This window comes from Danio rerio, chromosome 24 (genome assembly GCF_052040795.2).
Source record: "Danio rerio strain M-AB ecotype USA chromosome 24, GRCz13ab, whole genome shotgun sequence".
Taxonomy (NCBI): domain Eukaryota; kingdom Metazoa; phylum Chordata; class Actinopteri; order Cypriniformes; family Danionidae; genus Danio; species Danio rerio.
The window spans coordinates 16065509-16078957 of record NC_141044.1 but is presented as its reverse complement, the minus strand read 5'-3'; the positions used below and the strand labels follow the sequence as shown (position 1 = coordinate 16078957).

Sequence of the window (13449 nt, the reverse complement as noted above, 5' to 3'; positions counted from 1 at the left end):
TTGTGAGTGTCTTTGGATAATACACTTTGATTAACATGCCATTTTAAGTTTGAATATGTATAACCTATAACGTAAAACTGAGTTAATTTAGTAAATATGCAATTTAGCATATTCTTAATCAATGCTAATTTATGGCTGAAAGACTAAACAACCTGAGACAGCAAAATCCTCTTTTGTGCATTGTGTCGTAACACAAAGAGACAAACGTTCCTTGAGTGCCTTCTGAGCAAACCTTGAACAGGTTGCATTTTCAATTTTCCACTGTGCATCTTCAGCAAGTTTGCACAGAAAGATTTGTCAATAAAGAGGGCATGCATAGTTCCTTCCAATGAATGAATTATACAGACTGATGTTTCCTGACTCAGTGGAAAAGGGCTTTATATAGAAACGTGTATTATCTAGGCTGAGCTCCACCGGTGGGAGGCCTGCTCGAGATTATTGCAGTTCAGCGGTTTGTTCTGTAGACACTGAGAAATTCACTTGGCCATATGTGCAAACTCGAAATGTGTATCCTGCAAAGAATGCGGTTTCAGAGTTTGCTATGAGCTGCTGCTGTTCGTTTGTCTGATTGTCTGGATGATGTACCTTGGACCCAGGAGGTCTGATGGGCCTTCCTTGCGCTTCTGAGCCTCTGACCTGGCAGGGTCAGACGAGTTTTCCCCGACAGCACTCATCCTCAATGCATATCACCTGTTGGAGACAATATCAAAGCAAGACATTCAGATGATGACAAATTGGCTTCTTTGTGATGCAAAAGATTCAATTGCAAGTAAAAATTGAGAGTTTTTGCATGTATGAAATGTCAATTTAATCCATTGCTACATCTAATCAAATGTTTATTTCTTTATTTCAATTAGTAACTTATAGAAGCCTGTTTCTACTTGAACAGGTTAAAGGAAATTGCGACTTTTTACCTTCCAATTTTTACTTTTTTCTTCCAGTTTATATCTTATGATTTTATTTTCTTAAATAAGACATAGTTATGTCCATTTGTTTTGCTTGATGCTGAGTCATTTATACTACACTGCTCTGAATGCAAACACTAGAGTGTTCTATATTGCATAATAATAGGCCTCTTTTAAGAAAATGGTATCGGATTGGTTTATAGTTTCAAATACTCGGCAATGCCAAAATTATTTTGTTGTATCGGTGGCATTTCCAATACTAGTATCAGAATTGGAACAAAACCTACTGAATGTCAGAATCATGAGATATACACTTAAAGTTGGAAGTAAAAAAAAGTTCAAATTGTGAGAAAGTCACAATTACCAAACCAACGGAGGCAGAACAAGGCTTCCATAAGTTAGCCATTCAAATTGAAGATAAAACTGTTATTTTCCAGCCTGATCTCACGAGGAATTGTAACAATTTTACATTTTGTCAGTTTAGTAGCTAATTCCTATAAGTTCAGTCATTCAGAAATGTATGATTTTAAAAAGGAGGCATGGCACCCAACCCCACCCCTATACCCAACCGTTACTGGGGGATAAGCAAATCGTACTAAATTGTATGAATGAGATCATACTAATTCATAAGAATTAGCCACTAAATCAAAAAGTAATGAATTACAGTGAGATCACGTTGGATTTTCATGATTGTTTAGAGTCACCAAAAAGAAATGAAAATGGACTAGCAGTATGGCCACTGTTTGGAACTTGGATATATTTTAGACTGGATCAACCAGTCAGTAAAACAGCAGCTCATAGTGTACAGCTTTACATGAAGAACTAAATAAAGCTTTTGAAGACATGTCACATTGCCTAACTTGATAGTTTCACTATCTACAGTACAAGGAAGGATGAGCCATTCAAGAATCAACAAAGTTAGAGAGGTCAGTGAAGCCAGCGAGCGATAAAGCTTTAACAAAAAAAATATTGAATTTATTGTTTTGAAGCACACCATAAAATAGTTGAATCATTTTATACAAGGCTAGTAGCTGTATACTAATACAAACAGATATCAGATAAGCACGCGATACTGACTGGTGATTTAAGTGACTTCGAATGTAGCATTGTTGTTGGGGCTAAACAGGCTGGTCTAAATTTTTTTAGAAACTGCTAATCTACTGGGATTTTCACGCACAACCATCTCTAGGGTTTACATACTGTAGGATGGTCCGAAAAAGAGAAAATATCCAGTGAGCGGCAGTTCTGTGGGCGCAAATGCCTTGTTGATGCCAGAGGTCAGAGGAGAATGGCCAGACTCGTTTGAGCTGATAGAAAAGCAACAGTAACTCAAATAACCACTCATACAACAGAGGTATGAAGAAGAACATCTTTGAATGCACAACACGTCCAACCTTGAGACAGATGGGCTGCAGCAGCAGAAGATCACACAGGATGCCACTACTGTCAGCTAAGAACAGAAAACTGAGGCTAAAACTCTCTCAAAGGCTCACCAAAAGTGGACAATAGAAGATTGGAAAAGTGTTGCCTGGTCTGATGATGAGGTCTGAGGAAGGGTCAGAATTTAGCATCAACAACATAAAAGCATGGATCCATCCTGTCATGTATCAACAGTTCAGGCTGGTAATGGTGGTGTTGACGACATTGCGTCAACGATAACCACAGTGCACCATCTTATGATGGCTACTTCCAGCAGGATAACGCGCCATGTGCTGAAGTGTGAGTCATCTCAGACTTGTTTCATGAACAAGACAATGAGTTCACTGTACTGAAATGGCCCCCAAAGTAACCAGACCTCAATCAAATAGAGCACCTTTAGGGATGTGGTGAAACGGGAGAGTCGCATCATGGATGTGCAGCTGACAAAACTGCAGCAACTGCCTGATTCTATTATGTCAAAATCTCTGAGGAATATTTCCAGTACCTTAGTGAATCTATGTCAAAAAGGATTGAGTTCTTCAGTTCTGAAGGCAAAAGAGGGTCCAACCTAGTGGCTTAGTTGGGTGGCTTATTTGGCTTTAAGGTTTATGTACTTAATAAATTAGAGAACGTATACCTGTAATTGTAAGTAAAAAGTCAGAACCTGAAATTCTGACTTTTCTACTCGCAAGGTTTTTCAAAATAAGTTAATTATTATATGTAATCATTAATCCACAAACAGACAAATATATGCCAATTCCTATTACACTGTAAAAAGTGAAAATTTAAACAAATTACTTTGACTTCTTGCAATTAAATGAATTAAGTATTTATGAAAGTTTTTAGAAATAAGTATAGTACTTTTAGGTTTAACAAGTTTGTGTCATTTATGGCAAGTACAAGTATTGCCACAAAACTTAAAAGTATTATTATTATATTAACAAGAAGGAAATTATTTGTACTGTAACAAAAGTATTATTATTATATTAACATGGGAAGGAGATGATTTGTACTGTCTTGTATGTACTGTTCCATTCTTGTTCTCCTAAATAAATAAAAACCTTATTACACCTAAAAGAATTAACCTAATTTATTACTGAAAACTGTCATAAATTAAGTTTGTCAAACTTAATACATTTAATTTTAACAAGTCAAAGTAATTTGTTTAATGTTTCGCTTTTTACAGTGTGAAGTAAAATCTACTTCACAAATAATTCATTAACGCACATTAACAAACTATATATTCAGGTTATGGATTTTTTTACTGTAGTTTTTAATATTTACTTTATTGTTTGTAAAAAACTAGCACATCAAAATCAAGCAGTGACACACTAGTTGCTGTTTTTCCTTCACAACAATTACATAAATGCATACTTTTGCTTTTAACTTTAGAAAACATCTGGGTGCAGTCTAGAAACGAACCGTGTCCAGAAAAAAGTAAACTAATAAAAAAAGGCTCTACAAAATATCTTAAGCTCATGGTTATACTTCACTGCAATACTTAAGGAGGTGGATCACAAAACAAGTTTATTAGACTAAATCGTCTCCTGAACTGGTTAAATAAAAAACACACTACTCTAAATACGCATTACGGGACAGCCAGCAGATACTGATCTGTTTAACAGTTCAAACACTCACAGCTAAGCATCATAAAATCATAAATTTGAGCACCTGATGATTTGCGAACAAGCCAAAGAGCTCTTCTGAGAGAGATCCATGTGGAATCAATCAGTCATTTAGGTACTTGTGGCTAAAACGACTCTTTAAGGGATTTGAGTGAGATTGCGGAGACTTTTTTCCTCTTTCGGACAGGCTATGTGAATGCATTAAAAACATTCACTGCATTTCAGAAACCTCTCAAATAAATTCCTTTGCATTTAATACATCCCTGCAAAGCCCTTTACAAAAGGACTGAAGGATTTAATTACTAATTAGAGATAATTAAAGTCGAGAAGGCTTAGGGGTTGTGTTCAGAGGTCATTTGCTGAAGATGTGGGTTGATGCTGGGAGGCGTAAAGGAGGCCTGCGAAAATGAAAATGAGAGAAAATGGAACAAAAAAAAGGGATTCAATTATATTGTGCGACAACGGGCGTCCCCCGAGACCCAGCGAGAGAAAAGAGAGGGCAGAGCAATGAAAGAAAAGTGGAAGTAACAGGAAAGTAAGTGAGATGGAAAGTGGTGAGAAATAAAAGAGAGAGTAAGGGGTCAGAGAGTGAGAGAACACAACGTGCCGTTTACTGTACGGCACAAAAACACTGTTAAGCATGCAAATTTCCATTTAACAAGCTCTGACACACACGGACACAAGCTCAGCCATTTATCTTTCCAATATGTACTTTCACTTTCCATTCACATTTGTGGGAACCACATTTGACACCAAAACTGGGAACTCCCTTGAGAGACAAAACTGGTGCATTTCATCATTTCGTACTGTTCTCGATATGATGAAAAGAGAGAGAGAGAACGTGTCCCATCACTAGGGAAAAATGAACCCATGTCAATTATTGAATGAGGCTTTTTAACAAGAATGTGCTGTGCATCATTAAAAGGTGCATGTGTCCATTGTAGACCCCAAGAATGTGCATATGATATGAAACTACTTTCTGTTATAGCTTTCTACACTACCTGACACAAAGTTGTCACATAAACAAGTTTTAGGAACAACAAATAATACATTGAGTTCTAGTTTATTATTTGGTATCAAAAGTGGCTTAGATGAAAGGCAAAGGCCTCTAGATTTTTAATTATTAATCTTATTTGATTAGGGCAGTAAGGTCTGACTTTACTTAGACAAAGTCTTGTCACTTAACAGAAATAATGTACAGTATAAAACATAAAGCCATGGTGCAGAGGGAAAAGAATGAATATTGTGTTTGACTCCCATGAGCTTGGACGACTGCATCCACACATCTCTGCAATAACTCAAATAACTTAAAAAAGTTGTCTGGAATGGCAAAGGAAGCATTCTTGCAGGACTCCCAGAATTCATCAAGATTCTTTGGATTCATCTTCAATGCCTCCTCAATAATGTTCATGTCTGGAGACTGGGCTGGCCAATCCTGGAGCGCCTTGACCTTCTTGGCTATCAGGAACTTTGATATGGAGGCTGAAGTATAAGATGGAGCGCTATCCTGCTGACGAATTTGCCCTCTCCTGTGATTTGTAATGTAATGGGCAGCACAAATGTATTGATACCATCAACCCTGCAGATCTCTCGCACCCCCATGATTTTTCCTTCACTAAACTTGACTGATTTCTGTGAGAATCTTGGGTCTATGCTGGTTCCAATAGATCTACTGCAGTATTTGTGATGATTGGGATGCAGTTCAACAGATAACTCATCAGAAAAATCTACCTTCTGCCACTTTTCCAAATGATCAACTAGAAATCAAGTTATTATTTGTTGCTCTGAAAACCAGGATCAACGACAAGACTTTTGTCAAGTATGTAATGGATATAATATTGTGCTTACAAAGGCTGCCCTTAATTAATTTAAATTTAGTAAAATTTGTAATATTACAACTAACGCTATATGTGCACAAGAAAAAAAAAACGTATCATTATTATTATTAAAGCAAATAGGGTGGCTATTATGAAGTCAGGCGTGAAATATAAACCATTTGTAGAGAAGCCACAGTAAATTAGAATGTTTTTTGTAGTTATGCCATGGTTTATTTTCATAAATCATCATGATGCTAGCTGTTTGTATTTATTGATTATCATTTGTGAAATAAACTGTTTTAAAAAAAAATTACCCCAATAATAACATAGCTCGGTGCTATTATTATTATTATTATTATTAAATGTGTGATGTGCAATTGTGTGATGTGCAATCCATTTAAACTGATTTAAACTACATGATTATAGTGTGAGTGGGCCTTTAGCTTGTAAGCCTCCATTAGCATTAAACGCACCACTACATTAGGTCAAAGGCACCCCTACAAAGTACTAAGACATAAAATACTGTACTGTGTACTGCTAATTATTTATTATTTTTATTATAGTTATATAATGACAATTAAAATATGTTACAAGTTGTATTGTACTATAATGTAACATAAAATAATACAATAAATTTAACTGTATAGAAAAAAAACCATTCAAAGTTTAGGATAATATGCACTGAAGAAAAAAGAAAGAAAGAAAGAAAGAAAGAGAGAAAGAAAGAAAGAAAAGTAAGAAAGAAAGAAAAAAAAGAAAGAAATACAAACAACTAGGCATAGGACGATAACTGTTTTCAATGTATACCATTGGAATAGATCGGTAGATTTTTTTTTAATAAGTTTTTTTTTAGTTGTTGTTTTTTAGGACAACCGTATCTCCAACAGAAAATATCTCCAAAGATGCCATTTTAAATTGTAAATAAATCTGTGTTTTTGAAACTAAAGAAGATAGAAGTCAATGATTTATTTGAATTGTTTAGCCTGACATGTTTATTGTTCTAAAATATTTTAATAGTTTCTCAAAATAAAAATATATATATTTTGTTCAAAAAAGTTTCCGTCTTTTACCATGACATTTAAAATATATAATATATTTTAGAGCAGCAATCACAATACTGTCAGAATCATATAACGGCCCATGCCTACAAACAACATAAAAAAAGCAAAAGAATGCAAAGTTCAGCATATAATAGCTGCTGTACTTAAATTCTTATATATAAATAGACTTCTTAATAAAATGAAAAAAACGTTTCCAAACATTTGGAGCTTCTGGGGTAAATTTGTTGCATTCAACGTTCCAATAAAAACATGATATAAATAGCATTACGTGGGCTAATTGTCACAAATGAAAATGGCAGACCTATTTTAAAAGGTGGAATTATGATAATGGTCCGGTGCAATTTCAGCATTATCTACTCAAAAGAGTCTCTGGATCATTTGCTAGATTTCCATTTCCAAAGCCAAACACAAAAGTTGAACACACAAACACAAAATGGCTAATTGAAAAGTATAAACCATTACATAATTAAAAGGGCACTTTAAATTGTTGATGAGACCTGTTGTAAATTTGGTGCTAATTTAAACCACCAGGCAGTGGAGGTTAACGAAAACACCATCCATCCCGTTCTATCTGCTCTCTCTCAGGGCTTCATCTGCAGTGTTTGGGAAGCAGCCGGAGAGATGCTCAGGCCAGCACATGAGGCCAACACATTGGGTTGCGTTCGGGCCAAACTGACGCACACACACATACATCGGCTTACGTAATTTGCAGCCTCACTGTAGGCCGGCTGGGGGAGTCAAAGCCGGAGTGAATGGAGCGCTGGTATTGAATCCCTGCTGGATTGCAGTGCCCTACTTAAACCTAATGACAGAGAGGCCAATCAAATGGCTCTGGGGGAAGAGATCGACACTACAACTAGAAGGAAAAAAAGCAAAGAAAGAATCATTCAGAAGCAGCAAACCTTCAATTCATTAGCGAGACGTCTGAATTGTAACATGACACAAGCCATTCTGTCAACCACAGGGCCCATCTTGGTGATAAACAGCTTTCAAGACACAGGCTAGAAGACTTTCTGTGCCCTCTTGAGCAGTGAATTCAACTGATATAATCAATTTAATCAAGCAATTTTGCTGTTGATTTTTACCCTGTGTTAGCATTAAATAAGTCAAATGCACTGTTATGAAGTCAACAGTAAAATAAAAAACAATGTTAGAAAATCCCTGAATCATGATGTCAATGATTTATTAGCTTGAGTTAGCATTAATGACGCAGAAAGCCTTGTTACAAAATCAACAACACTGAAGCAGAAAAACATGCAGAGCATCATTATAGCAGTCTTGTGTTGCCTTTATTAGCCTGTTAGCCTAATTTAGCATTAAAGTCAATGCTGAAATATGAAACAATGTAGAGCTTTATAGTGTAATATGACTGTTAGCTAGCGTTAGCTTTTTTTATCCTGTAGCCTATAACATTAAAGATGTCAAAAGAACTGAAAATAGTGAACGGAAAATAACAATAATAGTGTTGTAGTATCACGATTAGCCATTAAATGTCAAACACTACTATGAAACAAACAGTATAATGGAGAGTAGGTTGAGTATCACTGTTCTGTATTCAAAACTGTTAGCCTGCATTAGCATTTTAGCTTCTAGTCTGTCTCAACATTAGAGAGGGTGGCTATTATGAAGTCAAGAGTGAAATATAAAACATCTGTAGTGTACCACAATACACCACTATACTTTAGAATGTTTATCCCTGCTGAAAAAAACAGCTTAAACCAGCCTTGGCTGGTTGGCTGGTTTTAGCTGGTCGACCAGGCTGGTTTTAGAGGGGTTTTGGCCATTTCCAGGCTGGTTTCCAGCCATTTCCAGCCTGGTCTTAGCTGGTCAGGCTGGGAGATGACCAGCTAAAACCAGCTTGACCAGCTTAGCCAGGCTAGGAGCCCAGCCAAAACCAGCTATGTCCAGCTTAAACCAGGCTGGTCAAGCTGATTTTAGCTGGATTTAGCTGGTCATTTTCCAGCCTGACCAGCTAAGACCAGGCTGGAAATGGCTGTAAACCAGCCTGGAAATGGCCAAAACCCCTCTAAAACCAGCCTGGTCAACCAGCTAAAACCAGCCAACCAGCCTAGGCTGGTTTAAGCTAGATTTTTCAGCAGGGATGTAGTAATACCATGGTTTATTGTCATAAATCATCATAATGCTAACGGTTTGTACCGTTCATCATTTGTGAAAAGAACTGTTAGAAAGTGACCCCAATAATAATGTTGCTCGGTGCTATTATTCATATTATTAAATGTGTAGTGTGCAATTCTTATCCATTTAAAGTAGTTTAAACTATACGATTATAGTGTGAGTGGCTCTTTAGCTTGTATTAGCTTGTTAGCCATTAGCATTAAACGCACAACCACATTAGGTCAAAGGCACCCCTACAAAGTACTAAGACATACAATACTGTACTGTGTATCAATAAAATTGTTATTGAATGTGGAAATGACACCATACGACAGACACACACACACACTCACACACATACAAACACACACACGCACGCACGCACGCACACACATCCAGCTGTCAGGTGCACAGTCTTTCTCCATTTTAAAACAACAGAGGCAACTTTACAGCCTTACTATATTTAACCAGCTCTCTCAGTTGTGCGACACATAATTCAATCAATGGCTAATAGCAGCTTCTCAAAGCTGTGGGGGACTTTCAGGTGTTTCGGACTGAAACCATAGATAATCATTGTAATGACAGGGGTCGAGCGTTAGACGCAGTAGCCCGTGATTACAGAGGCGGCTCTGAAACACTATCAGCTTTCCTCACTAAATGACACAATCCGATTGGCTGAAGAGGCTTTAACAGGACCAAAGTGCAAAAGATTAAGACTAGCAGCAAATATCTAATATAACAGAGGAAATGGCAAGCAGCCTTTTGACTTTATGATGAGGGATAAAAAGTAGTTTTGATGTCAGTGCATTAACAGTGGTGCCAGGTACGGAGTCAATTAATGACAAGATAGTAATATCGATTAGAAAAGAAACTAACTAATCAAGAAGAACACAAACTAAAACAATTTACCATAAAAAAGATAAACTAAACTAAAACCGTATTAAATAAATAATTTTGTTCATTTAAAAGGACTAGAATCTATCTAATGTCACATTTTACTTTTCTTTCTTCTGTTATTTGAATTTTGTTTCCTTTTGTTCAAGTTTGTTTTAATTAATAACTACGGAGGTCATACAGGGTTTCTGCAAGTTTCACCAAGTAAATTTTAAGACTTTTTAAGACCTTTTTTAGAATAATATGGGGTTAAACACTAAGCGTTTTTTCTAACATCCAATGAAAAAGATTTATAATGGCCCCCGCAAAAACTAAAAAATAAAATAATAATAATTGAGCTATTTCTTAGCCACATATTTTAAATAATGTGTCAAAACAAGCAAACTCTGGTTGTATACATAGATTTAAAGGGGTGCTCCACTACGATTTTAAAATTTAGTTGATGTGCAATGTAGCAGCTAGAACATAACAACATCTCTGAATGTAATATGCTCAAAGTTCAATGCAAAGGGAGACATTGGCTTTTACAGAATTAGCTTAGCAAATCCTGCAGCAAAAAAAACTTTGGGGACTACAACTACACCCCACGCACCAAGGGAGCATGACCAGAGGCGCTCTAATATAGCAGAGAAAGCTAAAATGTCCAAACTCTGCTATTTCGACACAGTTTGTTATTTGGGCTTCCAAAGGACACAACACAAAGAGATAAGTGCTTACAGTTTAATTTTAATTATGTTTCAGAGAATTATAAAAGAATATAAATCCTGCATTTGACAGAGGACAGCTTCTAGAATCTCTCCCAGATCAGTGCTGGATTCGGCTAAAAACTCCTCAGAGAAGTAGCAGCTCCAACCATAATAGACAAAGCTGTGGATTGTGAGCAACAACCTGTGAGTATTTTTGTTTTTTTAATTTGATCTATTACATGCACAGTTTCTAGCAATACTGATATGTTAAAGCAAGGGCATAAACAAGGATATACACAATAAGAAATGCTGTTTGGCAGCGATAACAATTTAGCTACACATTAATATTTACAAGTCAAACCACTGTAAACATCTACAATCTTCACCAGCACCGCAGTTTCTCTCTATGCAGCTGCTTTCCCTGTGTTCTACACCTGAAATACCCATTTCACAAATGATATGTGAATTTTTCCTATTACTTACACATCTTTATAATATATGTGAAAGACACTTGTCAGATTTTATTTTAGAGAGCAGGCGTGATGTTCAGCTGTGTCCTCTTTGACATTTTCTGACTGATTCAGGCACAAACTGATACGGCTAACAACTACTCTGACAGACAGTATTTACACTAGGCTTGGGCGGTATTACGGTATTATGGTATACCGCAGGATCTAAAAATAGCAACGGTGTCAGTTTCAATACCGTTATACCGTCATAAAATATTAAATATCCTTTATTTAATGCCTACAAAAACGTATGTGTGGCTGTCATCACGGGACAGTGTGGAGGAGAGAGGGAAAGGAAGAGGGAGAGGGAGGGAGAGAGGGGGAGAGGGAGGGGGAGAGGTGACGTGACGAGTCGCGCTTCAAAGTGTCCTGCAGTTTGGGAGTTTCGACTGAACACAAGGGAGACGTGGTTAATATGAACGAGAGGTCTGCATTAGAGCTAAAGATCTTTGACCGAACCCGGCGAGACCCGAAAAAATCCTAATCCCTGCATTAAAATCCATCCCTGCAAAGGTGAAACAAATGATGACGAAGTAGTAAAAAAAGAGAATTTTGACGGCGGTCAAGTCAGTCACTAGCTCAGAAGGAGCGGTTATTCCAGCCGCAGGTATTTCGCGGTCGCTCATACACTGCGTATTACGGTAGAGCCCTAAACCGCAAGCTGACAGGTAAAAAGAAGAGGCCATTCGCTAAAGTGAAACTGCTGTCATGGAAAATTAAATGCATGTTCCTGACTGGTAGAAGATGAACATACAATCCTACCAAAAACTTGCAAAATCAGCCGGATCAGAACTCTGCATCTCGACCTGTAGCCGCAGGAAAGGGTGTTTAGTTCTGCTGGACGCACCATGAGTGAGAGACTGCGCTAAAGCCAGTGGATTTAATAATGTTCCTCCACAAACACACGTAGCCTAATCTTGGTGCGTAAAGGGTTTTTAAATTATAAATAAATATTAATTAAACCATATAATCATAATGTAGACAGAGTATACAGGCTAATGGTGGCATTATTCTTTTATTATTCAGCTTCACCGCCGCCTTAATGCCAGATTGTGAATAGAAGTGGAGAAACATCTTGCAGAGCCTTTATCTTAATTTCGTTATTGCCAAAATACCCGTCACCATTTAGAGTTTATTTTAATTTGATTTGTTAAGCAAGATTTATTTTCATTGGTGTGTAGGCTAATTTAAAGGCTAAGTGCATGTACCTAGACCTATAGAGTGCTGAGATGTTACGATGTTACAGCTGTAGGACTTATTTTATTTCTTTGTTCCAACTTTCAAGTGGCCTATAGTCTACGCTTGTTACGAATAAATGATATAAATGACTCATTCTTGAAAAAAATGCATTAGAGCTGTGTGCATGAGCACATTTTAATGTAGGCTGTGAACGGGTTTGGGCTGTATAAAGCTGTCAATCAAAATGTACCTGTCGGACTCGGGACCTATCGGGTATAACTGCTGTTCCGCGGGAGCCGGCCAGATTTCTTACGGTGTGGGAGTAAATTTCTGAATAAATCGCGGGAGAGATGTGTGTGTGTGTGTGTAAAAGGGAGAGAGAGAGAGAGAGAGAGGTACTGTGCGTGCTTTGCGCTTTCTCTCTCTCTCTCTCTCTCTCTCTCTCTCTCTCTCTCCGCGAGCCTAAGGTCGCATAGAATGTATTCAGTTTCTGAATGGTTTAGGCTTAAGCCAACAGTTTGGTGACGCTGTCTGAGCCTTACGTCATAATTTTTTTTTATTACGCCGGTAATACCGGATACCGGGGTAAAATATGGAGGCGGTTTGACGGTATCAAAATTTGGATACCGCCCAAGCCTAATTTACACAGAACAAAAGTGTGTTGGGGTTTGATGCTTTTCGTGGAGCTGATCCACTAAATCACAGCACATTATGTTAGCTGACCAATCACGGCCTCTTGACGTTTTCACAGCTGAGATGCTGTATATAATCAAAAGAAGGTATATAAAGAAAATGAAATGATTTTTTTTTTTACAAATGAAGCATGAGCATACATTGCTTTGTATCTTATAAACACAACCAAGCCTTAAAATACACTCTGGACCACCCCTTTAAAAAATGAGTTAATAAACGTATTTTCATTTTGCTAAAGGTTTTATTAAGATGTAGTGTTGGTGACTGGATGAGTGTTGGCCTAATTGGAAAATTGAGAACTGTTTAAAATGATTGAAGACCCACAAGACAATATTTCAGGGACTTTAAGATTTTTTAAGGCCGATATTTTAGTTTTGAAATTAAATACTTTTTAAGACCCTGCAGACAACTTGTTATAGCTTTTTAATTCAAAAAGAAAAAGGAAGAAACTTAATGAATTAAAATTGCATTAAGCTAAAACAAAGTGTTATTTAAAAAAAAAATAATTACCCAATAATAAATTATTTTCCTGACAAAGTAAAACAT

At 36.9% G+C, this 13449-nt stretch overlaps 1 protein-coding gene across 8 annotated transcripts in view; it reads right to left on the bottom strand.

Moving 5' to 3' along the window:
- ncoa2 (nuclear receptor coactivator 2) overlaps positions 1-13449 on the bottom strand; it is a 216080-nt gene that overhangs the window by 107557 nt on the left and 95074 nt on the right. For all 8 annotated transcript variants that reach the window (XM_087308936.1, XM_087308938.1, XM_087308940.1 and 5 more), the window contains 1 exon segment: positions 586-690. In XM_087308936.1, coding sequence (XP_087165062.1) covers positions 586-674 — 89 coding nt within the window. In that variant the 5' untranslated portion in view covers positions 675-690.